This window comes from Netta rufina (genome assembly GCF_964035555.1).
Source record: "Netta rufina genome assembly, chromosome: 8".
NCBI lineage: Eukaryota > Metazoa > Chordata > Aves > Anseriformes > Anatidae > Netta > Netta rufina.
This window is the reverse complement of record NC_140131.1, coordinates 20,203,150-20,228,603: the sequence shown is the minus strand read 5'-3', so window position 1 is coordinate 20,228,603 and position 25,454 is coordinate 20,203,150. Positions and strand designations below refer to the sequence as shown.

General features: G+C 56.6%; 1 protein-coding gene across 1 annotated transcript; it reads right to left on the bottom strand.

Moving 5' to 3' along the window:
- Positions 1–17,542: 17,542 nt before the first annotated feature.
- Positions 17,543–22,996, bottom strand: BRINP2 (BMP/retinoic acid inducible neural specific 2; the record flags this gene model as incomplete). The annotated part of the gene is made up of 7 exons (XM_084291536.1): positions 17,543–18,659; positions 18,946–19,168; positions 19,743–19,979; positions 20,292–20,397; positions 20,714–20,901; positions 21,054–21,244; positions 22,716–22,996. The coding sequence occupies 7 exons, from the start codon at positions 22,994–22,996 to the stop codon at positions 17,543–17,545; spliced, it is 2,343 nt and encodes a 780-aa protein (XP_084147662.1).
- Between the last annotated feature and the right edge of the window lie 2,458 nt (positions 22,997–25,454).

Below are 25,454 nucleotides of genomic sequence, written 5' to 3'. Positions count from 1 at the left end.
GGACCATTAACATTTCTCTTTAACTCCCTGAAGACCGTTCTTGCTCTGCAGGTGCCCGTGATGCTGTGCTCACACCAGCACAGCCCTGCCATGGAGGTAACGCAGCGCCCCAGAGACTGCAGCTTGCAGGGAGCCTCACCTCCACTGCCTCTTCTCGGGGTGCCCACCACAGCAAGGCTCTCAAGGGGCTTGGACATTCACTTCTGTGATTTTTTTGTTTGTTTGTTTGTTTTTGTTTTTGTTTTTTTTTTTTTTTTCAGTTGCAATCTGGTTTGAGCTTCCTCAGCCTGGCAGCCAAGTTGTTGACGTGGGACATGAGATCAGTCAGCTTCAGGCTTTGGCTGTGCTGCTAACTGGCTGTGCAAATTTCCAAGTGCCTCGTGCCTCAGTTTCCTCTTTTGTGAAATAGTGGTGGAGGAGAGAAGCTCCCGAATGCCTCCCCTGAGCTGCACCAAGCTCTCCCTTCCCTACCCAAAGGAGCACTCAGGGGCCAGCTGCACGCCCAGGTGTCTGTGCTGCTTTTTTTGCAGGGAGAGTGTTCCTGTATTGAGGCACCTCTTGCTCTCTCCTTCTCCCTTTCTGAACTGAGAGCAGACAAAATTAGAGGAAAACTTGGCTTCTGAGCTTTTTTTCCCTGACCCCTTCACCTGGCTTGTTTTTCCTTTTCTTTTTTTTTCTTTTTTTTCCTCCTACGGTCTCGGCTGGATGAGTTTCAGCGCCAGCCTATTGCAAGGAAGGGCACGTGCTAGCTTACAGAGGGGAGAGAGACCCGAGGAAGGATAAATCTGGAGGCAATGAGGTCGGGGGGAGGCAAGTCAGCTGCTCTGACACTTTTATTATGGAGCGAGGCTGCTTGGGAGTGAATCTTGCTCGAAGCATATGTGGTAGGATGACATTTCCACCAGGGCCCGGCAGTAACCTTCCCCAGCCCTATGCTTGTCTGTTCCCTGGGCGAGGGGACTGAATGTCAGCTGGAAATGCCACAGGCAGCAGCAGGGCTGCTGGGGTGAGTCCCTGCCACGCGCTAGCCTTGGCCACCATTTCCCTTCCCTCCTGGATCTGTTGGGCTCTGACTTGTGGCAGAGCTGTTGGTGCGGTGTTGGAGCATCCCAGATGGGTCTGACTGTGCAGCCAGAAACCTTTGGTGACTTCAGCTTATGAACACGGGTGGTGTTTTGCAAGGGAGATGTTGGCTTCTGTGTGCCTCCCATTTTAGAAATGAAGAGGATGCAGCAGAGATCACCATGAAATCCTCCTCGGGGTTGCCCAGAAGGATCAGGAACTTCAAGGCAAGCTTACCCCCGAGAAGGAAGATCTGATTGCTCAACAAAGTGGCGAGATGTTGCTGGCTGTGCTGTGCAGGGGCTGGAGGCCAGGAGAGGCTTTGATACTTTGCAGTATCACTGTCAGCTTCGATTGCACGTGGAGGGGGCGATGCTGTGGCTGGCGGTGGCTATCTGAATGTCACTGGAGGAGGTGACGTTTTTCCTCCACGAGGCTGCTACTTCCTTGCCTTTCCTTCTGGCTCACATCAAGAGCTGCTTGCTCCCAGCGCCAAGTGGGACGTATGTGTGTGATGCCCCAGGGATGGTGCACTCAGCGCTGAGCACTGCTTCTCACTGTGCCAGGAGGCAGCTCTGTGGTGCTGGTAACTCGCCAGCACTGGGGGCTGCTGGGTGGGTGACCAGGGGGCAGACACTTGTCCCTGTCTGAGACAAACCAGGGCTGTTGGGAGCTGCCGTTTGCCACCCTGGGGAGCAGTGCGCAGACGGAGCCCTTGCCATGCTGGCAGCCTCCGACCAGCAGGAGGTCTGCCAGGGCCATCCCCTCAGAGCCACAAGAACTCAGACCTGAGAGAAGTCGGGGTCTGAATGACAGACAAATGTGTTTTAATGGCTAATGTTCCCCCCAGGCTTGCTTTTGCCTCCTCTAAACAGAAGCTAATCTGGTAGAAAAGTGCCCGTGCCCATACTGCTCCAGCAGCCCCTTTGCCAGCCTGCTGTCCTCAAGGGTGATTTCAGCAAAGCCCGAGTGCTGCTCCGGGTCCAGCTTTCATCTTCCAGCTGGTTACGGAGGAAAGAATGGAGGTGGTTGCTGCTGCCAGGCTGTGCTAGAAAACAGGCAGGGGACAGGCCTTTTTGTGCACTTCAAGATCCAAGAGCTTAATCTGATTCTGCTTCTCTATTAGCCCTGATCCTGTCTTGCATCTTTTCCAGCTGATGCCTGAGCCTATCTTTGTTTTGTTTTCCTTTCTCCCCTTTTCCCTCACCTGATGAAAAATGGCTTTGCCATCTGCATCTGTCAGGAGTCCGCAGAGCGGGGCGTACGGCTCAGTGAATATACAAATGTGCGGTTGGATTGTGGCCCCTTCCAGCAGACCAGAGCTGAATACCAACGTGCAGGAGGGTGAGTGCCTTCCCTTCTTCTGCTGCTGGTGCCTCTGATGGTTGTTTTATTTTTTTTTTTTTTTATCCTGAGGAGGTGTGAGCATTGCCTTTGGGAGCAAGGCTTCCTTCTGCTCTTGTTCCACCTCGCCAAGGTTCAGCTCTCTGCCATCCATCATCGGATGAGTCCTTTCCTCACTCCTGCATCTGAGTTGCTGGTGGGAATGCTGCGGAGACTGTTTCACCCTGCTTTTCCTACCGACCTTTCCCTTCTTGTTTTGCATCTCACCTCCCAGGCTTGTTAAAGGGCAGCAGGCAGACTGGGGCTCGAGGACACTTGCCTTTTCTTGCTGATGCCAAGTGGTTTTGGATAGAAGTGAGGATGACACAGAGGGAGGAGACTGTCCAACCCTACACACATGGCTAAAGATGTGATTTCAGAATGGAAGCTTTTAGCACAGGACTCCTTGGGCGCTTTCAACACATCTTACGTGTGCTCCCACATGTCTTGTCCTCAGTGTGTCCCCTGTCCCCGTGAGGAGGCTGTGCAGGGAGGGACGCGCCCAGCTGGCTGTAACTCTGCAGGTCACCCAGGTGTCCCCGGGGAGGTGACGCCCTGCCTTGGCACTGCTGGGTGTGCTCGCCTCCATCCTAACTCTTGGTTTCTTGCAGCCTGGTGTGAGCTGCTTCCAAAATCTGGCTGTACTGAAATGCATTGAGCCAGGTGGGCTCGGAGGAGCAGGCAGAAAACAAAATGAGTGCCTCTGCACTCCTGCCACAGCTATCTGGTCAAGGGGGGGAATTTTCTGGGAGGGCGGCCCCCCGCTTTGGCAGGAGGAGAGAGCTGGCAGCTTGAGCTGAGCTGGTTTTTTGACAAGCAGATGGATGTTCAGCAGGGGCCCAAGAAAACCTTCTAGCTCCAGGCTAGCTGCAAGTCCTCCAAACCATAGCATTGTGCTGACACAAAGAAAGCATCGCTCCGTTGGTTCTGGGTCTGAATTACCTCTTCTGGGTGCCTGGCTCGGGGGCAGCGCCCATCCCCTCCTTCCACCAGCTCCTGGGAGGTGCCAGCTGCCTGCTTGTGGCTGGGCAGGGATGCAGCAGGGACCACCACGCTACAAACCACCATGCGAGGAGGGAAGAAGGCGAGCGATGGCAGGCTCCTCCAGCATCTCCACGCCGTGGGGCTCTTGGCGAGCAGGCGCCAGCCTGCTTTGAAAGCTCGTCGTGCTCCTGCAGGTGGGAGCCAATTTGTCTGCTTTCCTGCCCAGGTGCCATCTGCTGTAGGATTGCCTGCGTTATGGATGAACGCAATGGGGATGGCGAAGGGGAGGTGGGAGAGACGAGCCTCAAACTTTCCTGGGTAACTTCAGCGCTCCTTGCAGCTCCCTCTGCCCAGCATCGCGGCGGGGAAATCACAGCCTGTCATTTGTCGTTCCTGGAGCGTGATAGGGAGCTGAGGCGCTGCTAATAGCAAGCTATCATTTTAATGCTAATTTCCCACCATTAGATCGGGCTGGGGGAGGCACAGCCTCTGAGGAGGGAAGTCATTAGCAGATGGAGGGGGGGGAGAGGAAATGTGCGGGGCTTGTTCTGCACCCCGAGAAGGGACTTCCAGGGGGGCAGATGATTAAGAACCACTGGGGAAATGGGGAGCAGATGCTGGGGTCAGTCTCTGGTGGCTGTGGGAGGGAGAGAGAGGGATGCTTTATTCCAAGTCTTCTTCCTGCATGGCTTTCTTGAGTGCCTCAGGCTTTTGGGTTGAATTTGGTGTTTGCTGCTTGCTGCCAGCCCCCAGAGCTTGGTGGCCGTGGGGGTGCTCAGAGCAGCAGCAGGACTGTGCTGGTGGCTGGGTTGTCCTGTTTAGGAAGGAGCCAGGCCTCACCAGGGTTGGGTGTAGTGACCGTCCCCACTTTAGGACCCTGGATATCCCTGTTGGGTGGTGGGTTTCAGGGAAATTTGCAACCTGCTTGGCTGGCTGGTGCAAAATGGGGGTGCTGCCCCCAGCCTGGTGCTGCTGCCCAAGGTCGCTGATGGCCTCACACCATCTACACAAAAGCAGAAAAGAAAGTTGCCCGTTTTCCATAAAAACAAGCTCGACTGCCCCAGGCTGGTGAGCTGGCAGGAGTTGGGAGTCATGAAGGAAAGCCAACTGTTTCCCTGCCCCTTCCAGTGGTGGAGATCTCACATCCCCCCTCTCGGTCCATCTCCTGTAGCCATGCTTGCCAAGTGGCAATGCCCCTATCCTCCTGTAGTTGATCCTGGGAAGGTGGAAGGGAGGTGAGTGGTCGTGGTGGGAGCGTGGGGCTTCTTTGGGACCATTGGTGGTCAAAGCAGGTCCTCTGCCACTTCTGGACCTGCTTGGAGATCTTGGGGCTAGAGGGAAATGAGCTTGGCTGCTGTGCCTGGCTGGCAAGAAGCAGGTTACTTCTTGCTGAGGGTTGGCATTGTTTCAAAGCAAGGGCCTGGTTGTGTCCCTCAGTGGGACATGTCTCCTGAAGATCCACCAGCCTGAGCTGATGTGCAGACCATTAGAGTTATTTCATATGGAAGCACACATGGGTTTTTCAAGACCTTTTACAAAACGTTTTGGTGTCTAGCAGAGAGGTAATGGAGAACAAACCCAGTCATGATGAAGGGCAAGAAAACCAGTAACTGGTTAAGAGAGAAAGCCAGGAGGGGACCATCCTGCATGAGGTTACATCAGCTCAGCAGCATTGCTCCGTGTAGTTCCCGTTCCCAACTTTCAGATCTGCCCCAGGGTGGATCACAAGTCACTGGTTTTAGGGAGCAATTTCCAGGGGAAAAAAAAAAAAAAAAAAAGGCTCCTGTCCTGGCTAGAGCCTCTTCTGCACCTTGGGCAAGGAGATATTTAAAAAAAAAAAAACAAAAAAAGTGATGGGCTGTTTTTTTTTCCTAGCTGAGAAGAAGCAAACAAGTGGCTAAGTGAGGAAATCAACGCCTCATGCATGTCCAAAAATAATATAATCAAGTAATTTTTTTTTGGGGAAAAAAAAAGTGTTGCTTTTCCCAGCTGAGCAGTCTGAGTGATGAGCCTATGAGCTGGAGGGGGGGCTCCTGGGAGAGGCGCCTGTGTGCGGGAGACAGACAACAAGTGTCTCGGATGGGCCCGTGTCTGCAGCGATCTCTCTCTAATTTTCTACATCAGTGAGAACTCGGCGCAGCACCATCCATCATAGTCAAAGCCTCCTCAGCGAGCCGCCTCCCCGCAGAGGGACACCCCACCCCTGTGTCCGCCCCAGCGTGGGGCTCCAGGTGCTCCTGCATGCAGTCGGCTCTCTGTGCTCTGTCTCCCTTGTGGGCTCAAGCACCAGCGAGAACCAAGGAGCGTGCTGCTTGCTTGAGCGCAGCTCCAGACAGAAGCATCTTTGGAATAAACCACTGCAAATAAACCACCGCAATTGCCACCTGCTTCTCAGCCTCTGGCTTCTCAGAGCAGTCAAAGAGCCCTGACCTCTCTCTCAGGCATGGTGATCTGCTTGTTTCAACCCTGCTCTGGCATTGCGGAGCTGTTGCTGGCTTCTGTAATAGCTGCTTTGTTTACTTCCCCAATGCCTGCCCTTTTGGTAATGAGCTATAATTCATTCTGTTTTATACAGTGCTCAGAGATACCTGGAGCAAGGAAGGTGTGCCATTAAAAACACCTTCTAGCCTGCTCTCTGGAGCAGGGGTTGCTGATCTCCTGGAGAGGTAAAATGGGGGGGGGTAAGGGGGAGGAGATGGAAAAGGGGAATAATTGCCTCCCAGGGTAAAAGGGGCTGGCTGGGTTCGAAACTGCTGGGGGCTGACGTGCAGGTGTAGATGAAAAGCTGTGATGGGCAGACAGGGCGGAGGGATGATAGATATTTTTTTAAAAACATCTGCTTTTCTCTCTTTCCCTGCTTTATAACCTGTTTTTATAGAGACTGCATGAGGAACACATTTTTTTATTAGCAGCTTGGGAGTGGAGAGTAATAAAGATTAATTTTTTAAATAATTCCTTGCATTATCTTTTAATTTCCTGTGGCAGCATTTGACTTTTAAATCTGAAAATGGAGTTAACCACTGATGTGCTCCTCAGTTTGGAAGCGCCAGCCGAAGGAGCTGCAGGATGTGGGGATGCTGGTGTGGTCCCAGAGCCGAGCCTGGAGCCTCAGCCTCTCCCGGGGAGGCCTGTCTGTCCTTGGCTGCAAGGATCTGCTCAGGTTTGTAGCTCTGGGCATCATTTCTGCTCTAGGAAGACTGCTGTAAGCCATCCTGCAGCTCGCAGTGTCCGTTTTGCTTCCTTCCACTGATGGTAATTATGATGCTCCCTTTATTGCTGCTGAGGAAGGATGAAACCCAATGGCTCTGTGGCTGCGGGATGGGGAGGAGGTGTTGGGAAGAAGCAATGAGAGTTGGAGAAGAGGGGGATGAGGTGGGAGAGGTGATGCACACCTGAAGCCTGAGGCTCTGCTGGGCTTTAACCTGCTGGGGAGACTGGCTGAGAGCTCGTGTGCCATGCGTGTGCTCCTGCAGGCACTGAAGCTGGGCAGAAGCGATGCTCAGCCCGCAGAGACCCCGGCTTCCTTTGGCCACTCGCCTTCTTTCCGTGACCTGTGCTCCATCAGCCCAGCTGCTGGCTGCCAGACTTGGCTCTGAGCTTCTCCTCTCCCTGTAGAGCGAGCGGTGGAGGTGAGGAGAGGTTGGTCCGGGGAACCAGCCGGCGTGGGCAGCAGCCCTTTGGCTCACGTCGGGATGAAGCCAGGTGCCACCCGGAGCAGGCACTATGCACGCCTGGCCGGCTGCGTGCCTTGGCAGCCCTCGGGTGGCCGGCTCTGCTGATCCAGCACAGGAGGGCTGTGCTCTCCCTGATCACAGAGCTGCTCCGCCTGCTTTGGAGACATGCTCTGCACTGCAGCAGGATGCTCAGCCAGCCCCACCACTATCCCCACGTCTCCCTCGCTCCCTGCTGGAGGAGAACAAACACCCCAGCCTGTCCCTGCGCATGAAGGTCAGTCATCCCATGCCCAGATGTTGGTGTCTGCTGGCGTCTTGCTGGCAGGGCCAGGTCTGTGGGCACAGTGCAGGAGGATGTGGATCGGTCTGCTGTTGGAGGCAGCGACTGCTTGGCACCAGGCAGCCCGCTTGCAGTGCTAAACGCGGCTGTGCTCTGCTTTTGTGCTTTGGCAGCAGGCTGAGATCTCGTCCTGCTGGCCAGGCTTCAGCCCGCTGGGTCCTCTGGTGTCCAAGGGAGCAATAAAAAGCTTTGGTGCACGTGGCTTGGGCATGGCTTTGGTGGGAAAAGGCGCTTCTCATCCCTCATTTTGGATTCTCCATTTATTCATGTCTTTGTGCAGAAAAAGACCATGTGCTCTACCAGCAGGAGAAGACAAAGGTTCCTTATGGATGCTCCTTATCTTGGAGGCTCCTTGGTAAGAAGGTGCTCACAGACCTCCATCCTCCGCAGGGAGATCTTGGATGAAAAGGCAGAAAAGGAGGGTGTCCTTTTAGAGGGGGAAACTGAGGCACAAAGATGTGGCTTGGTGGGCTGTGCAGGGCTCGTGCACAACCAACCCTGTGTACGGGGTGTCAGGAAAAGTGGAGGGCAGTTCCCAGCTGTCAGTGTCTGTCCAAAAGCAGAAACTTCTCGTAGTGTTTTTTTGTTTTTTTCTTCTTCTGAAGTCATAGAGAGAAAAATGGAAATAAAGAGCAGCAGGGAGAAAGCTGTTAAAAAGCTTAAAGCTGTCACAAGGCATTGGTTAGTTTATGTGCAGTGAAGTATACAAACAAGTTTTCAGCTTGTTGGTTGGAGCCAAAGAGCTTTTTTTTTTTTTTTTTTTTTTTTTTTTTCTGTGTGTGTGTGAGAGATAAATATGTTTTATGGGTCTTTTATGGGATTTTTTAAAATGGCTGTCCCAATAAATTATTTACCAGGGTAATAAAAGATCAAGGAAATTGTTCCAACCGTATCGCTGAGCATCTAAATCCCGGAGTTTTGCTGGGGTACAAGGACCCCCTGAATTCCCCCGGCCTTATAAAAGCTGGCTCGGGTGTGCTGCTTTTAGCAGCGTGCAGCTGGAGGCCGGGTCCACAGCCAGCGCCGGCACTGACAGCATCTCCAGGAGCTCCTGGGCAGCCAATGCCACTTCCCAGCCTCCAGCATCTGCTCCTGGGGGCTGGTGGTGCCTCCTTCCACTGCTGGCTCTCACAGATGTAGATCCTTTGTGCTCTGGCTCCTTATTGAAGTTTCCAGCAGGTGTTAGTGGTCCTTGCTGCTATGGAATGGGAGCTAGAAATCACTTGCAAAGTGGCAAGGGTTTGGGATCCTACTGAGGGTTCCTGTGGATGCTTTGGCCACATCCCAGACCTGCTGTAGTGAGAGGGATCAGTGTTAGCCCCCAGTAGGGTTTGCAGGACATCCATTAAGGCAGTGGCATTGGTAAGGACTCCAGTAGAGCAAGACACATCCCTGTCTGGTAAGCTGGTCATAAGAAAATGGAGCCTGGGTTTTTAGAAGCAGTTTCTGAGGCTTGAAAGAGATGATGCTGGAGGGACCATGGGTGGGAAGGGCCGTCCGCTGTTCCAAGGTAATTCTCAATATTCATAGGAAGGATTATCCATTTGGCCTTCCCAGACAGGAGAGTCCTTGGGCACCTGGTGTGTTGAAAGTGAGACTGGACTGATCTTTGCTGTCTTTGTCTTGTGTTAATCCTGTGCCTTAGGGTGCCTGCTGTCCTCCTGTGGTGCAGGAGAAGTCCTTGTCCCCACTGACCCTTGGTTTAGCTCATGAGCTTGGCGATATTCCCCTTTCTGAGGTGCTGGAGCCACGTCTGGGGGACAGGGAGAGATTTCCTGAAATTCAGGGAAATTTCTGAAGCTGCTTTAATGGTGATGTCTGCTGGGTTTGAGGCTGCGTGGGTTGGCTTTATGCTGGCAGCTGGGGACTCGGTTTCAGAGCAAGCTTCCTGCTGGGGGGGGCAGCGGCTGGTACAGCCTGTGACGTCTGCCTTTGAAGAAAAGAAAAAAGGGCACGTTTCCCCACATCCTTCTTAATTGTGAGCACGTCCTGCCAGGCTGGTAACGGCTGCCATAAGCTGAAGTTAGAGCATGGGTTGAATCGGGAACAACTGGACGTGCCTGCAGCTCCCAAGGCGGCCTCTCAGGCCGAGCAGCTTTAAAAATAATAACTGGGGCTGGTTTGGGCTGTGGTTTTGAGGTGGCGGTGATTTTGTGGAAGGAGGAATTCTAGAGGGTGGGTGGTTCAGACTGGGGCTGGATGCTGGTATCCAATCCCTCCAAGCTGCGATGGGGAGCGCGTCTCGGAGGGGGATGCTTCCTCGAGGAGCCAGACAGAACGGAGCAAGGCAGTGGTTGGGAAGAAATGTTACTGTTCTCCCAGCCAGAAACAAGGATGATTTTGAAGAAGCAAATTTCTCTAGTGTTCGTGCAGGTCAGCCCCCTGTGCAGGTCACCAGCGTGACGTTACTTACATCCATGGGGACACCGCCACGGCAAGGGAACAAAAAGAAAAATGAGAAATCCCATCTGTGCCACTTGAAACACCTCTGTTCAGTTGGGCTGTGGTCCAAGAAAGCACTTAAGCATGGGCAGCACCCCCGAGGCAGTGGGTGGCCGAGGGGACCTTGCTCTTGAGCCTTGCCACCAAGGCCACCACCAGGTCCGGGGTCCCACCTCGAGCCGCTGGCTGCCCCTTCATCGGCATGCAGTGGTGCGTTTGCTGTTGTACAAACCTTGGCTGTGTCATTAACAGAGGGAGGAAATAAAAAAGCAAGGGCTCCAAATGGATCCCAAAGGGATTCCCTGTAGCAATTAGGTTTATACTTGAAAACATATTTCCAATCTTTACTGCCTGCTCTCTGTATTTGAAATAATTTTCTACCCAATAAACCTTAGTAGCCCCCAAACATAATTTCAGCGATGCATTAATTAACAACAGGCGACCTGCTGGTTCAAAAGCTGAGCAAAAACCAATGCATATATTAGGCAGAAGCAGTATTTCTGAGACACTCAGCGTGCAGATGCAAGTGCTTTATATAGGACATTATCTAAGGCCGGGGAGCACGGGGCAGCCTGGTGCCTTACTTGCTGACTGGCACCTTCTGCACGGGGTGAGCACACGGGAGCTGGAGAGGAGGCATTTCTCTCTCCTGATTTTTCATCATTATAATGAAAAACTTTCAATGTGTTGGGCATAGAAAGGTCTCGAGATATGGAAAACCACTTGCTCAGTGGCAGGGAGTTTGCTCTTGGGGACATGGGCTCAGCAGCCACTGCTTTCCAGGTCCCCATAACGCAGCCCTGGGACCATCTCCAGGTCCCATGTCCCCAGATCCCATACGGCCTCTGTCTGTAGAATCTGGGGAACCCAGATCTTCTCCATGGGGTCTACAGAAGCAGGTCAGGACCCTGCTGGAGAACATTGTGCCGGTGTGACGCCTTCAGCAGGTCCCTGCTGGGGATGCAGGGATGCAGGAGGGACACCAGGGGTTGGTGTCCTCCTGTTGAGGAGGTGACCAGAGTCTGCAGCCTGGTCTCAGCCTGTGGGGTGAGCCCATAATCTGCTGCTGAACAGCGGCTGGGAGGCAGCGTTAGGGGTTGCTGCTGCTATCGGCTGTGGCGGGCTCATCCTGCTTTATCTGTGGCGTGTGAAATATCCCATGTAAAGCTAAGCAAAGCTGCAAAGCTACTGTAATCCTTCCTAAAGCCACACTGCCCCTCAGTGCGAATATTGTACTAGATGATATGCTTATTAAACTTGTTCAACACAAGTTTTACTTCCAGCCGGCGCCGATAGCCTTGAGATGCCATTAAGGTAATAATTGCATCACGTCACCCTTGATCCGGTTTCCAGGCGGTTGCTGTTCACACGTGCAAGGCAAGGGAGAAGGCACAGGGCTGGAGGTGGGACCTGGAGAGCCCCTGGCACCCGTTGTCCCCACCTTCGTGGAGCACCTTGGGTGCTTCTGGCAAACGAGTGGTGGAAGCTTCGTGCTCAGAGGAGGACAAAGGGAAGGGAAAGGAGATCGTTGTGGCTCGTTCTTACCCATGGGTGCAGGTCTGTGGAGAGCAGCTGGTTGGCCAGAGCCCTGTGCTGGGGGTAAGAGAGAGCGTCGTGGTTGTCACTTTGTCCCCTGTGAAAGCCTTGCTCCTGTGTGCTCCTGTGCAGTCTAGGAGTTATGGCCTGTGTGCGGACACAATCCCAGTTGCCACCAAGGCGAGGGGGATTTTGTCTTCTTTTTGGCCCTGGTGGCTCTGCAGCAGGTAAGGGTCCCTAACCAACCAGGTGGGAATTGGGCACCTCATCCCATCCGCTCCTCTGTCCCCTGCCTTTGGGCTCCCTCCCCGAGCCGCCAGGGACAGGCGTCTGCCATCAGCCAGGGGCAGGCAGCGATCGGCTCCATCAGCATGACACTGATGTAAATTTAAATCCTTCTGCGCTCTCCACCAGCAGCCCTGTATTTTCAGGAAGAAAGAGAATGGGAAACAACTTTTTTAATGAAGTACGGCATTTAAATTCTCTTTATATTTAGTTCTATCTGGAGCTCTTTGCCCAAATGAAGCAGAAAGCGTTTACAGCTGTATTTTCCATCACACCAACCAAGGAATATATTCATTTGCGGCAACACGACACTCAATGAAGTGGAAAATAAGCTCCCCAAATTGCTCTCGCTATGAAACCGTCTCAATAACGAGGAAAAGCCTGGTTGGAGACCACTGACCGGTCACTTTGGTTATGATAAAAATTAATTTGGTTGAGCACCTGGACTGCGGCTGGTGCTGGGCCCTGGGATAGCTCTGCTTGTGGAGCAGCTCAGGGATGCTGGAGCCATGGGCAATTAAACCTGGGCCGGGGGCTGATCCTGCCCAACCTTGGTGCTGTGGCTGCAGGAGGGGACGACCTGTGGATGAGGCTGGGTTCCTCCTTCCCCCCTTGGCAGCCTGAGGAGGACGTGAGCAGGGCGCTGAGCAGGCGGCAGCGTAGCGGCGCGGAGGGCTTGCTAATTGCTTGTGATGTCTCGTCCAACTCCGCTGGCGCGAGCAACAATTGCTACTGGAAACGCAATTAATAATTAAGCGCCCGCTGCTGGCAGGTGTCTGCAGGAATCCGCCGGGCTGGCGTTCCCCACGCTGACACCTGCGCCTGCAGCACTGAGCAGGATGAGGCCCCGCGCTGCTGGGGCTGGTGCTTGGTGAGATGTGGATCCCTGCCTCGGGGGAGCAACGTGCTGCTAGTGGCTCACGTGTCGGCTGTTTTACCACCACCTTCTGCTGGAACAGAAGGACTTTGGGGTGCTGAGGACTGTTAGCATCCCACCCAGGGCTGGCACGACCCCTGTGCATGCTGAGGGTCCTCGCCAGCTGGCATGTCCCCATTCCTGCTGGGAATGGTGGCACGTGGGGCAGCAGCTGGCAGCGAGCAGTGGTTCTCCCTAGAACCTCCTGCACTGACCTGCTACATCCTGGGGACCCCTGGGGACCCCTTGGGACCACTCCGCTCTGCCCCCTGCCAGCTCAGGCAGCATCTCCTCCTCCTGCAGCCCTCACTGCTGCATGGGCTGACTTACGGTGTTCCTCAAGCTGGCTTTTATTTTTAATTACATTTTGCCTCTGAAGATGTGCTGATCTGCCATTTTATTTTATTTTATTTTATCCACTGCTCTTTTTCTCTTCCTTTTTACAAGTCGCTGGGTTTTAGGCTACTCAAGAAGCAGCCCCAGCTTTTAGGGAGGTGCGGAGCACTTCCCCCGAGCAGCAAAGTGCTGATTTCCAACCACGGGGCTGACTGATGGTGATTCCCTTATTAAATTGCACTTAGAGGCAGCGACTGTCAGGCAGGAACGGAGAGCCTCTCCGATAAGTTGGAGCTATTCATTATTAAATTATCTTCATTCACTCGAACAGCTCATTTTCATTGAATTAGATGAAAAGTGCTCAAAGCCAGCTGCCGCGGCGGCTCGCGGGCTGCCAGGAGCATGTTGTGGACGTCACCGCTGGCCTTTCCTCCCGCCTCCAGCCTTCCTGGGGGATGAAGACCCAAACCCGATGGTGGGTGTGAGCAGCCGGGGAGGTGCTTTGGCTGCTGGCCCACACTTGGGGACCTCAAAGCAGCAGTGACGACCCCTTTGGCTCACTGCTCCGGGTGCCATGAAGTGCACCATCGGTGCAGTGGCTTCTCTCTCTTTTTTTTTTTTTTTTTTTTTTTTTTTTTCCCCACCAGCATCCGTGGTGGTGTTCCCGGACCAGCTCGGCACCAACTGTTGCTGTTCCTTGCCAGCAAATCTCACCCGGAGACACGGCTTTGATCAGCGCGCTCGGATGTCAGGCTTCAGCCTTGATCAAGGCGAGGGGAGGGATGAGCACGCGGACTCTTCTGGGACGGTCCAGAAAAAGCAGCTCTGAGAAAAACCTGCTTCAAAGGAAGAGGCGGCGCTGCTGGAGGAAGAGCGAGGAGGAGGAGGAAGGGGGGCTCCAGGGGCTCCCTGTGGGCACGGTGAGGTGTGGGCCCAGCAGGGACAGGGACAGCAGCGGTGACAGCAGTGTCCGTGGGGCTGGAGCTGCTGCTGGGTGAGGGGATGGTGTGGGCCTGGTGGAGGGGCCACCCAGCCAACCTTCTCCTCCTGCAGCTCCTGCACGCACTCAGGTGTGCACATACACACACGCGCGTGCGTGTGCTCCCCTTCCCTGTGCGCCGCAGATGGCAGGCAGAGGCGCCAGCCAGCCAGATGTGTTTTTCATAGCTCCCAAGCCGGGCATAACTAAACATTTACATTTATTACCAATTAGAGGGGAAACAGACTGTAGTTTTATGGACTGTGTGTGTCTGGGGGTATTTCTCTTCGTGCCCTTACCCCCAGCAACCAACAGTCACTTTCAGGGGGACGTCACCCTTGGGGACACCTCCCTGCGGCCAGGGGACCACAGCGCTGGGGGCACGGGGTGTGGGATCCCCAGCTCTGTGTGCACAGTTCCCCTCTTGCTCCGCTGACGTGCTGGGAGGAAAATTGAATTTATTTTTAGTTTTTTTTTTTTTTCCTTTCTCCCTCAACCTTGCTGGAGTGTGACAGAGGTGGGAGCTCTTGGCAGCTGGGATGTTAAATGTTTTTCCACATGGTCTCTTGGTTATTAATGGATTTTAGCACTTGACAAAGTAGAAATTAGGAGATAAAAGCTATTAGAAACTAATTTGGGTAATCACTGCGTCTGTTCCCTCAGGAGCCTTCCTGAGAGCACCGCTCCCAACGCTGCCACCTCTTGGGAGAGAGGGGACCCCCTGTGGGATGGGGTCAGGATGCAGCCCAGGAGTAGGTCAGCTCCAGGCACCTCTCCCCTCCTAGCAGCCGCTGGGGATTTATCGTGTTCCCCATGGTTTATACACTGTAATTTTGGGCTGTTAAATCAGCGAAACAGGCAAACTAGTTTGGAAAAACAATGTGGGTGTGTTGCAGTGGCTCTGTGATGCAGGAACAGAGCCGAGAGCTCGTGGAAGGTGCAGGGCTGGTGGCTTTCAAAGTGAGGGATCGGGGAGGAAAACCACTGCAAAGGGGAGAAAATAGACTGAAGGAGAGAGGGAAAATGTGCTGAAGTAGCTGATGACAACCCAAACAGCAGGGGAAGGCTCCTGCCTGCCAATTAACGAGTCTCTGGTGCTAATTTGCCACCTCGATTGCACTTCTGAGCTTGTCAGGAGACGGGGAAATAACAGACAAGGCTGAGAAAGAAGCGGCAAGGCTTCGTCTCGCCTCTTGGCTATGCGGGTGCTGCTGGGACGTGGGGTGGTGTGGGCACAAACCTGGGTGCTGGAGCACAGTGTGTTTGTGCAGGCGGGGAAACTGAGGCATGGCGCAGCTCCGAGCCCTGCAAACAGCAGAATGGTGTTGGCTGAGCAGCTGGAGGCAAAAAGGCTTCAGGCTGCCCAATTTGTGCCCTTGGGTTCGTAGGGACTGCCTCCTGTGGTCTGCTTTGCTGGTTGGGTGTGTACGTGGAGAGTCCTCGTGTGCTCAGGGGCATCTCTGCCACGCACGCAGCCCACGTTACGAGGAGGGTGGCGAGGGAGGGCAGCTGCTCGAGGGCCAGTTTGTTTTTTCCCCGCACTCCAAGCACATTCCCTGGTGCCACCTGCTCGGGCAGGGGGTGCTGCCACCACCGCATCCCCCAGGTCACTGTTTTCCTGCTCAGCTGTGACCCGTCCTGTCCCTCCCTAGCACACCCAGGGCTGCCTCTCCCTCCCCTTTTAGGGCAGATGTCCCACCCTGACCCTCACCGAGACGATGGCTGTGACCCCCCCCTGTCCTCCCTGTGTGTTTCGTTGCCTGACTTTTCTCTTTTTAGGACCAGGAGACACGGGCAAAGGATGACAGCTGTACAGAGAGCAGAAGTCCAGGTGACAGCTTGAGGGATGCTGTAAACACAATAGGCTGCCTGATGGATTGATGGATCAGACAGGGAATATAGTTTATCTACTCCGCTTTTATTTTCCTCCTGCTTATCTCTTCATCTGTATCGCCCAAGGATGGAGGAGAGGGGGAGCAGCAGGAGAGATGAATCCGGGTTGCCGTGGCTCTTCCAGCCGTCACGCAGACAAGTTTTGGCAGCCAGGGAGGATTTGGCAGAGTCGTGAAGATTGCCTTGAGCAGTGGGGCTGCTGCTCTTCTTCAGCCCCGGGGTAGGAAGCAGGGTAGGAAGGGGGCTTTCCCACTCCTGTCATACCTTCATGGGGCTGGAGCTGATGTCTTTTGAAGACCCTGTGATGGGGGATGCAGTGCTGCCCTTGCTGCCTGCGCTGGGTTTAGCTGATGGGGAGCTGAGGCAGCTTTGGGGGCATTCAGGATGAGCTGCACCTGGTTTTTGCCCCTTCTAAGGGACAATGAACGAGGAGGGCAACGAGGACACTGCAGGTATGGAGCAACCTCCCTCCACAGCCCAGGGAAGGGCACCACGGCACAGCTCTGACCATCATCTATGTGGCTGAGTGCCCAGAAAGGGCGGCTGAGGTCAGTCAGTGCTTGTCTCCTTCCACACCGCATCTCCGGGGCACTATGAGAGGCTCCTACTATGAGAGCCTCCATCTACCATGCCCGAGGAGGTGCTACGCGCCACAGTGAGCGCATCTGACGGTCATAATGGGCCACCTCAGAGCCCCTGGCACAGCCCTGGCAGCTAACCAAGCCCTTGGTGGGAGGCAGAGGGCCGGCCAGCATGGGCTGAGCTCCCAACCTCTGCCCTGGGGGCACAGAGAAACGTGGGGGACACAGCACGGGGGTCTCCTCACCACCCCCCTGCAGCATGGCAATGGAGAAGCCAGGGCCAGAGATGACAGTAAGTGTTCTTTTTTTTTTTTTTTTTTTTTTTTTTTTTTTTTTTTCTCAGTTGTTTTGGTTACTCTTTTGCTCAAAAAAAGGCATTTTTTTTAAAAATATATTAAACAGATACATTTTACTAAGATGTCCCTTGGCTGGAGCCACCGACGAGAAATTACCCTCCCCAAACAAATAGGCTTAAAAAACTCCCTCCCAAACCAACCAAATAAATACATAAATAAAACATTTTTTTCCTTCTCTTTCCTTCTCTTGCTCTTGTTTTGCTGTAAAGAAAAGTGGCCCAGAGGTCTCTCCCGGTGTCCACAACAGCAGTGCCCATGGGGCAGACGCCAGGTCCCTGCCCGTGTGCGGGGTGGTGGTGCCTCGGCTCTGCCCATCACATCTTGGTCCCCCCCATGCCACGTGCGAGGACGCAGACGCAGGAAGGTTGGGATGTGAGAGCATCAGCAGAAAGACATTTTAAAAAGCCTATGAAGCTGGGGCACTACGGAGATTGTCGCTGGAGGAACTGATGGTGTGCACCAGGTTGGGGTCTTGAGGGGTTCGCTGTGGTGGGGCCAGCAGCTGCCTCCATCGGAGCTGTGTCCCCCAGCCAGCAGCACATCCCCTTGGCCACCAGCGTGGCGTGCTCGAGCAGAAGAATGTCCCCACCAGAGTCATCCTGTGCCCTAGGTCCTGCTGCCTTTCTCCGCTTGAGCCCTGCATCCCTTCAGCCAGTGGCTGGGTGTACTGTGGAAGCACGCAGTTGGCACTAAGGTAAGGCCTTGATTTAATCTGTTGGGGGTGTTTTTCCTCTCTCCCGTCCCTGTCGCTCCGCTGTCTGAGCAGCCCTGGCTGTTAGCTGCACAGTTTGCCCGTCTCCTGCTCCACCGCGTTGGGCAGCTTGGCGCTGAAGGCCCGCAGGGAGGACTGGATCCTGGCCACCTCGTTGTTGGCCAGCTTGAGCCGGTGGCGCAGCAGGCAGGTGAAGAGGTCGAGGCGGGTTTTGCCGGGGGGCGACAGCCTGTTCACCCGGTCCCTGATCTCCACCAGCTGCAGCATGGCCGAGTCCTGGGAGCCCTGCGTGTAGGGGTAGTCCAGCTGCAGGATCAGGTCGCGTATGGCGTCCGGCTCAAAGGGCAGGCTGTAGCCGAAGACCTGCAGGCTGTTGATTTTCATGTACCCCAGGTTCTTGGAGGGGTCTGCCATCTCCAGGGGTTCATAATAGATCGTCTCGTTGGAGCTGTCGTCCAGAGACTTGATGCGGCTCCGCAGGTAGACATGGACCGTCTCAAAGAAGGTCTTCCACTTGTTGCCCAAGGTGAGCGTCCAGTTTTGGCACTGGGCAGAGGCATCCACGTTAGTCCTTTCCCAGTCTGGGAAGCTGCCCTCGTTGACGGGCACGAACCAGCTCTCCGAGTGGCTCCCCCCAAAGGGGTTGACATAGATGGCCATGACGGGCTCCAGTGTGCTGTTTTTGGTGAGGCAGATCTGCAGGGAGAGGGCCAGCATGACGTGCACCAGCCCGGGCTTGTACTTGTTGCTCTTCAGGGTCAGGAGCATGCGCTTCCTCCAGGAGGGGTCGAACCAGCTGCCCAGGCGCATGTCGTTGCTGATGAAGATGGAGTGCACCTCGATGCGGCTGTCCCGCTTCTGCAGGAGGTACTTGAGCTCCAAGTCCTGCAGGTCTGTCTCCAGCCCCAGGTAGTGCTCCAGCGAGTCAGCCACCTCGGGGCGGCACAAGCCCTGGGCCAGCACGTAGCCCTGGTTGCATGCCCCACAGCGGGTAGTGTTGTCCTCAGCGCAGCTGGCGCAGGCTGTCCCCTCGCCCAAGGCACACGGAATGGACCCCTGGCAGGAGGGCTGCTCCAAGGGGCACGTGCAGCTGTGGCTTTCCTCCAGGAAGGTCCCGGGCACAGCGGTCTCGCTGCAGTAGAGGAGCGACTGCGCACGGCTCCACCAGTAAGGAAGCGACCTAGAGGAGAAAGGACGGGGAGGACAGGTGCTTAGGGGGGCTCTGAAGGGCCACCCGCCCTCTGTTCACTTCTTGGGGGCAACACAACTCAACCAAGCCTGGTTTTTCACCTTGAACCCAACCTCTGAGGACCATGTCCCCAGGTGGCGAAGCTGCCTCTGCTGCCCACCCACCCCAAGACTTCCCCCCAGCAAGGTGGGAGCCCCTCTGGTCCCAGCCATGGGGCTGAGCCCCACTCGGAGCTCTGCCGGTGTCTCCTCAGGGGACGGGGACCATGGCAGCCTACCTCTCCTTGGGCAGTTTGAAGCGAGGCTGCCGGTGGCAGCGTTTGCTGAGGTTGAAGAGCCTGCGGATGATGCGGTGGGTTTTCCTGGCGAGCAGCTTCAGGCTGGTGCCCAGCTGCTGGTAGCGGTGCTGGACATCCAGGTCCATGGCCCAGAAGTGGGAGATGGCCGTCCTGTTCAGGAAACGGTCCCCTGGGAGCCTCTTCACCAGTGCCTGGAACTCCTCTGTGAGAAGAGAGACTGAGTCAGCAAGCCCAGTGGGGTGAGCAGCGAGAGAAGAAAGCAAAGGTAAAGCAGGAGCCAATCTCCCTCCAGGCAGGGTCCTTCCTTCAGGGATTCCCCCCCTCCCCGCTTAAATATTGGTGGGGATGTGTCTCCACAAGGCGTGAGGGAAGGTCTTTTCCTTCCATGTGCTCCCTTCCCCAAGCTCTGAGGGTTGCTGGGACAGTGGTGGCCCACCATGCAGCGCTGCCCTCACTGCCCTGCAACACCCTGGGATGGCTCTCAGGGGGCTGGTATGACCAGACCCTGTCCTTGGTGTCACCAGAGGTTGTCACTTCCCATTAAAAAATGCCCGCAGGCTCCTTATTCTTCATGGCAAGACCCATCCTACATGCTAAACGTGGACCCTCTGGTGCCCCTGCAGCACCCCCCACCCATCTTGAGCACCCATGGGTGCTCCCCAGATGCGTTTGCCACCCACCACTGCTACAGCATCAGGGCCAGCTGGAGAGCTCCAGGCACAGAGCTGCTTTGGGGTCTGGGTCCCAGCACCCGCGGAGCTTTCCCCCAGCCTCACCTGACTCCTCGAACTGGCCGTGGTGGCTCTCCCAGGTGTGATGGAGCTGGGCCAGGCTGCCTTCCAGCGCCTGCACGTCGGCCTCGGGGCAGTTGCAGTGGGGGAAGGCAGGCTGGCACTGGCAGCGGCAGTCGCTCCGGCGGCACAGCAGCTCCCCGGCCGAGCCGCAGGCGATGTAGCTCAGGGCAGCCGCCACGAAACGCTCCCGGAGGTGCGGGGGGAGCACCGTCTGCAGCCCTGCGGGCAGGAGGGAGCCCCCGGGGGGGTCAGGGCACCCGGCACGCCCAGCCTGGACCCCATCCCAACCCGTGTCCCTCCTGGGTGCCCACATCCATTCAGAGTGGAGCCGCCTGTCTGGGCTCTCCATCGATTGTGGCTCCTCTTGGCAGAGGAGCAGAGGCCCCTTCCTGGCCAGCTTTGATTTATTTTTAGTGTTTTTTTTTTTTTTTCCTTAAAGCAGCAGCCTGATCCAGCACCCTGCACGCCTCCCTGCCTGCCTGCCAGCACCCCTCGGTGGCACTCGCGCTGTCCCCGCTGCACAGGCCCTACCTTGCAGCTGCACCTTGTTCTCCGGGCTCTGCACCAGCACCGAGCTCACCGAGTCCAGGTTGTCGTAGTTGCTGCAGCCGAGCGGCCCCGTCCGCGTCTCTGTCACCTAGGTGGGACCCACAGGGGCTAAGGGACAGGGCAGGGGGCCAGGGCTGCGTGCTGCCACACGGCACTGTGCACGGAGGGGGCTGCAGACAGCCCGTGGCCGTGCCTCAGCTCACAAGGCGCTGCGGCAGCAGCTCGGAGAGGAGAAATAATTGCCTGCTAATTGCCTTGTCGACAGCCGGCAGCCCCGCTGAAAAACGCGCCTTCATTAGCGCGCCCGATTTCCCATAAATAACGCGGGTGGGCCAAACTTTGCTCTGCCCCCGCCTCGCCGCCGTCCCCCCGCCCGCCGTCCCCTCCCTCGCGCCCTCGCCCACCTTGATGGCGGCGGTGGCGATCTGGATGTGGTGCAGCCGGCGCAGCGTGCTCTCCCGGTCGATGAAGTAGGAGGCCGCCAGCTGGTGCAGCGTCTCCAGCGACACCGCCGAGCTGTTCCCAGCCCCCGCGGGCTCTGCCCTGCGGCTCAGCTTGCGCTTATCCACAAAAATGGTCAGCGACTCCTCTCCTGTGGGGACACGCCATGCTCCGGGGGGCTGCTGGGCTCCCCTTTGTGTCAACATTTCTCCCCCAGGTCCCACCAGTGCTCACTGCCCTCCTGTTCCCCTTCCCTGTGCTTGGGGGCGGCTGCCGGAGCAGGCAGCTCCCCTCCCAGCTCACCTCCCAGCGTGGCGGCGAGCAAGAAGTGTGTGCCGTACTTCTTGATGATGCTGTCGGTGACCTGCTGCAGGCTGGGCCTGCGCCCCAGCAGGCGGATGTTGCGGATGAATTCGGGGGCGAGGGGCAGCGGCAAGCTGAAGAAGTCCTTCCTCTCCAGGGCCAGGTTGTTCACCTTCCAGCGGGCGAACTCCCTGCGGGACGAAGGCGAGGAGAGCGGTGGTGAGAGCCACAGAGGTGGGTGGGGAATGGGGTGCCCGGGTGCAAGGCTCCATCCCACCCCAAGCCATTGATGGGAGGCATCGGAGCTGTGCACGTGACATTGGTGTCACCTCTGCTGGGACACTGTCACCACTCTGCTGCCTGTGCCAGCCTGCTGGGCCAGACCTCATCCCCAGGGATCCAGGTGGAAATCCAAGGTCTGGTGTCTCTGGATAACGGGCAGCACTCTCTGTGAAGCTGGAGGTACCGGGACTCGGCAGTGGATGGGGTGAGGATGCTGGGGGTAGCGGGCACGGTGACGGCAGGACGTGGGACACTGGTGCTGGACCCCACTGAAAGCTTGGGTTTCTCAGAGCACTGCAGGATCTGGCCTTTCCCCTCCACCAGTGGGCTCTTGTAGGGGCAGGGGGTTGACCGTGTGCCTCGAGCAGACCCGAAGCGTGGTGGGATGGCAGTGGTGAAGGAGGAGGGCAGGATGGGCTGGCATTGGGTGACATCTCTGTGCCATCCGGGAGCCCCCAGCACCGCGGGCTGTGCCAGCCTGCTGCTGCCTCAACCAACAGCCCTGTCAACACCCAGTGGCCAGTTTCAGCCTAATCTTCAGCGTTTTGCTCTAATTAAAACCAGGCGGTGTCTCTCCAACAGTTTAATTAGAGCTGATTGGGAGAGAAAGAGGAGAAGGAGGAGGAGGGAGGGAAGATGGGCACGAAGCAGCTGAGGGACTCGGCAGGCACCGGCCTGCCTCCCATGGTGACTTTTGGGCTCAAAAAGCATGACGCTGGGGTGAGGGGGGTGATGCTCCCTCTCCCGGGTGCAGTGGGATACGCAGGGATGGAGGCCACCAGCACTGCACCAGGTCCCCCTTAGTCCCATCCCATGGGCAAAGCGAGGCTGCCTGCAGGTTGTCTTCCTCCTCCTCCTCCTCGGTGCAAGCCAGCTGCTGTCCCAGCGGGTGCTCCTTCCTGTCCCACCTCCGTCACCAGCAGCATCCCCGGAGGATAGCAGCGTGCAGGGAAGGGGAGAAGGGGAAATGAGCTCCCTGGGGGTGCCGGGCTTCATAACAACGCAGCCGTCCCTGCACTGACGTCAGGTCTCCAGGTAGGGTGCAGCAGGGCTTGCTCTGGTGCCACAAACACCTCCTGGGCTGCAGGGGGCTTTGTGAGGACCCCCAACATCAGCCCTGCTCCTGTAGCATCCTAGCTGTGTGCTTGCATCTCACCCTGCACTGCAAACTGCTGATGGGTTGGGGAAACACCTTCCTGGGGCCGCATCCTGGCCAGCCCAGCACACGGTGGGGATGGGCTGAAAAGACCCCACCAGGCTCTGCAGCCAAATGTGCGTAGGGTGGGGACCGGCTGCTCCCTTGCTGGGGGGAGACCTGGAGCCCCCACGGGGATCAAACCCCCTCCCCACGACCCCACCGCCCTTGGCGCTGCCTCTCACCTGTAGATCCTGTACCTGGTGGTGAAACCCTGCCGGTAGCGCTCCGTGAAGTCCACGTACTCCTGGGCTCGGTAGAAGGGACCCCGGTCGGTGAGGAGCCAGTCCAGGGGTGCCCGGCCGGGAGAGGATGAGGATGGGGACGAAGGGGACGCGGCGCCGGCGGCATGCTGCTCGGGCACCGCGCCGCCTGCCCCACAGCATGCGCTCAGGGCCAGCAGGGCCAGCGGCCACGGGAGCATCGGCGGGGGCCCGTCAGCGCGCCGCAGGTCCTGCCGCCCCATGCTGCTGCCGCCCGGCCGGCTTCTTCATTCTCTCGCCCCGCCGCGCTCCTCGGGGACGGGCCCTGCCCTGCAACGGCACCATGTAGGGGATGGATTGTGAGGATGGGGCAACCTCATCCCGGTCCTGCTGGCCAGAAGTGAGAGGCCAGGTGGGGACAATTCCTCCGCCCCCCCAGTGACATGGGGCATGGAGCATCTGAGGGATGCACCATGAGGATGCGCAGGTCATCTGGGGTGGCTGCACAAGCTTCTCATCTACCCTGCAGCTGCCTGGGCTGACCACATTGGTGTCTTGAGGCCAACCAGCATTTATCATGAGCTGAGACCCTTCTGGTGGTAGCATTGGCGCTCAGCATCTTAAACACGGGAGCAGCAGCCTGGGGTAAGAGCCCAAATTTGCCTTTTGCTCGCTGGAGCCGCGAGGCGCGTGGCTCCCAGCTGGCCAGGCTGGGGCAGGGAGAGGCTTCCTGCCTCGTGCCGCGAGGGCTGGCTGCCTGAAAACCTGCTTCAAACAGAGCCGAGTTCAAAGTCAGCGCAGGAACATCAGAACTGACTTGTTCTTCATTAGCCGATGTAAATGCTGGGCGTAAAGATATGGAACTGGGCCAGGGCGGGGAGAGCCGCTGCCCACTCCAGAGCCGGGGATGGATGCAGGGAGGGCTCCCGGGCTTATCTCTGGAGCCCAGCAAAGGCTGCAGACTTCAAACGGCCAGATCCGGGGCTTACCCTGCCCGCCTGGCAGCTTTGTGCTCCATCCTCAGGCTCTGCTGCAAGTTAAAACCTAGGAGAAGCCCCCAGCAGCAGGCTAGCTCTGAGATGGGACAAGGTTTTGGGGACCCCATAGCCACCATGTTTTTATTCCCTGTAGCAGGAACCATCAAACGCTCGCCAGCCCCACGCTCTGCCGAACAGGGGCTGTGGTGGATGAATCACCGTGATTAAACACGTATTATTATTATTATTTTTTCCCCACCTCTTCTATTTTTAAACCCTTAAGGGTGCGTGTTGATGACGCGGGCTCAGCTGGATCCCTGGCACTTGTGAACGAAGCAGAGGGGCTCGCCGGGGTGCCGGGACAGCCGCCTGCGTGCAGCCTGGTGGTGAGACCGCGGGTGGAGGCGTGCACACCGGGGTGCGGTAGGTGCTGCGCACGTGAGCATCGCTGCTGACAGAAGTGTGACAGGCCAGGCGGGATGGGAAGGCACCAGGGGTGGCTATCCCGCACCATCGTTACCATATTTATTATTTATGTTGGTGGTGGGTTAAGTTGAATCAGGATGGACGTACAGAAGCAGGGGACAGCAAAGCTCTTTGGTAGCAAGTGACCCCCTTGACCTCACTACTAGAGCTGGAAATAACTTCCTAATCACTTATCCTTGATCCAAAAGAATGGAGATTTGATAAGAAGCATCTGACTACCCCTCTTTTTTTTTTTTTTTTTTTTGATTTAGGGTTTGTATCACAAAAGCTGGAGAACTTCCAGCTTGCTAATTATTTTTTTTTTCCTTCCCCTTTTTCTATAAAAACCTTAAAGCAAAGGAAGAGACGGGCCAATGCAAATATTCTTGGCAGACCTGTCCAGGACCACAGCCTGCTTCCTGGCCAGGCCTGCCTGGTCTCCTTGCAGCCTTGTGTCCCCACTGCCCACAGGACGAAGCCCGGGGTCCCTTTGATGATGTCCCACGCCTGTCCCCCACACTACTGGTCATATGAGCTGCATCTCAAAAATAACTTGCTGTAAATTCCCACCTCTCGAGGCTCCCTCCTCCCCCTCAGGTGCCCGTGAGCAGCGGGGCTGAGCCACAGGAGCCCCATGCCAGCAGCAGCACCCTGCTGCCTCAGGCCACATCCTGCTCGCTTCAATGCCAGCGGTGAAGCAGCTCTGGAGCCACGCGCTCCACTGCTAATCAAGCGGAGTTCGATAATTAAGACATTAGCTAATTGTCAGGGACATTAACATTGATTTCTGCCCTTTCACGCTGCAGACACTGATCCGGCCACGTACACGCCGCACAAGGCGTGCGTGGGGGAGAGGCTGGGCTGGCTCAGGGTGCATCGAGCACCCCATGAGCACCCCTGGTGTGGGTGCCCCGGCACCCCCTGGGACAGGGCCAGCCATGAAGCAGTGATGGGGGAGCACTGAACCCCACAGAGATGCCTCTTAGTGGGAATGCAACCTGAACCGAGTCACCTTCCTGTTAAATGCAGGGACGGTTTATCAAATTAAGGCCGCTTAAGAGAGGCTGGGCAGAGGCTAAGTGCAGTTTAGTGCCTGGAGTGGGCTGACTTGGCTGCGTGTGCCGATGCAAGCTGAGCCACCAGCCCAGCTCTGCCCCCACCCAGGGCCATGCAGGACCCAGCCCTGCCTCTTCCCACCCACGCCTGCATCACGTCCCGAGGAAGCGCCGGGACTGCATTGATCTGCCAGGGGAAGGACGGGCGCGAGCCAGGCACCGCC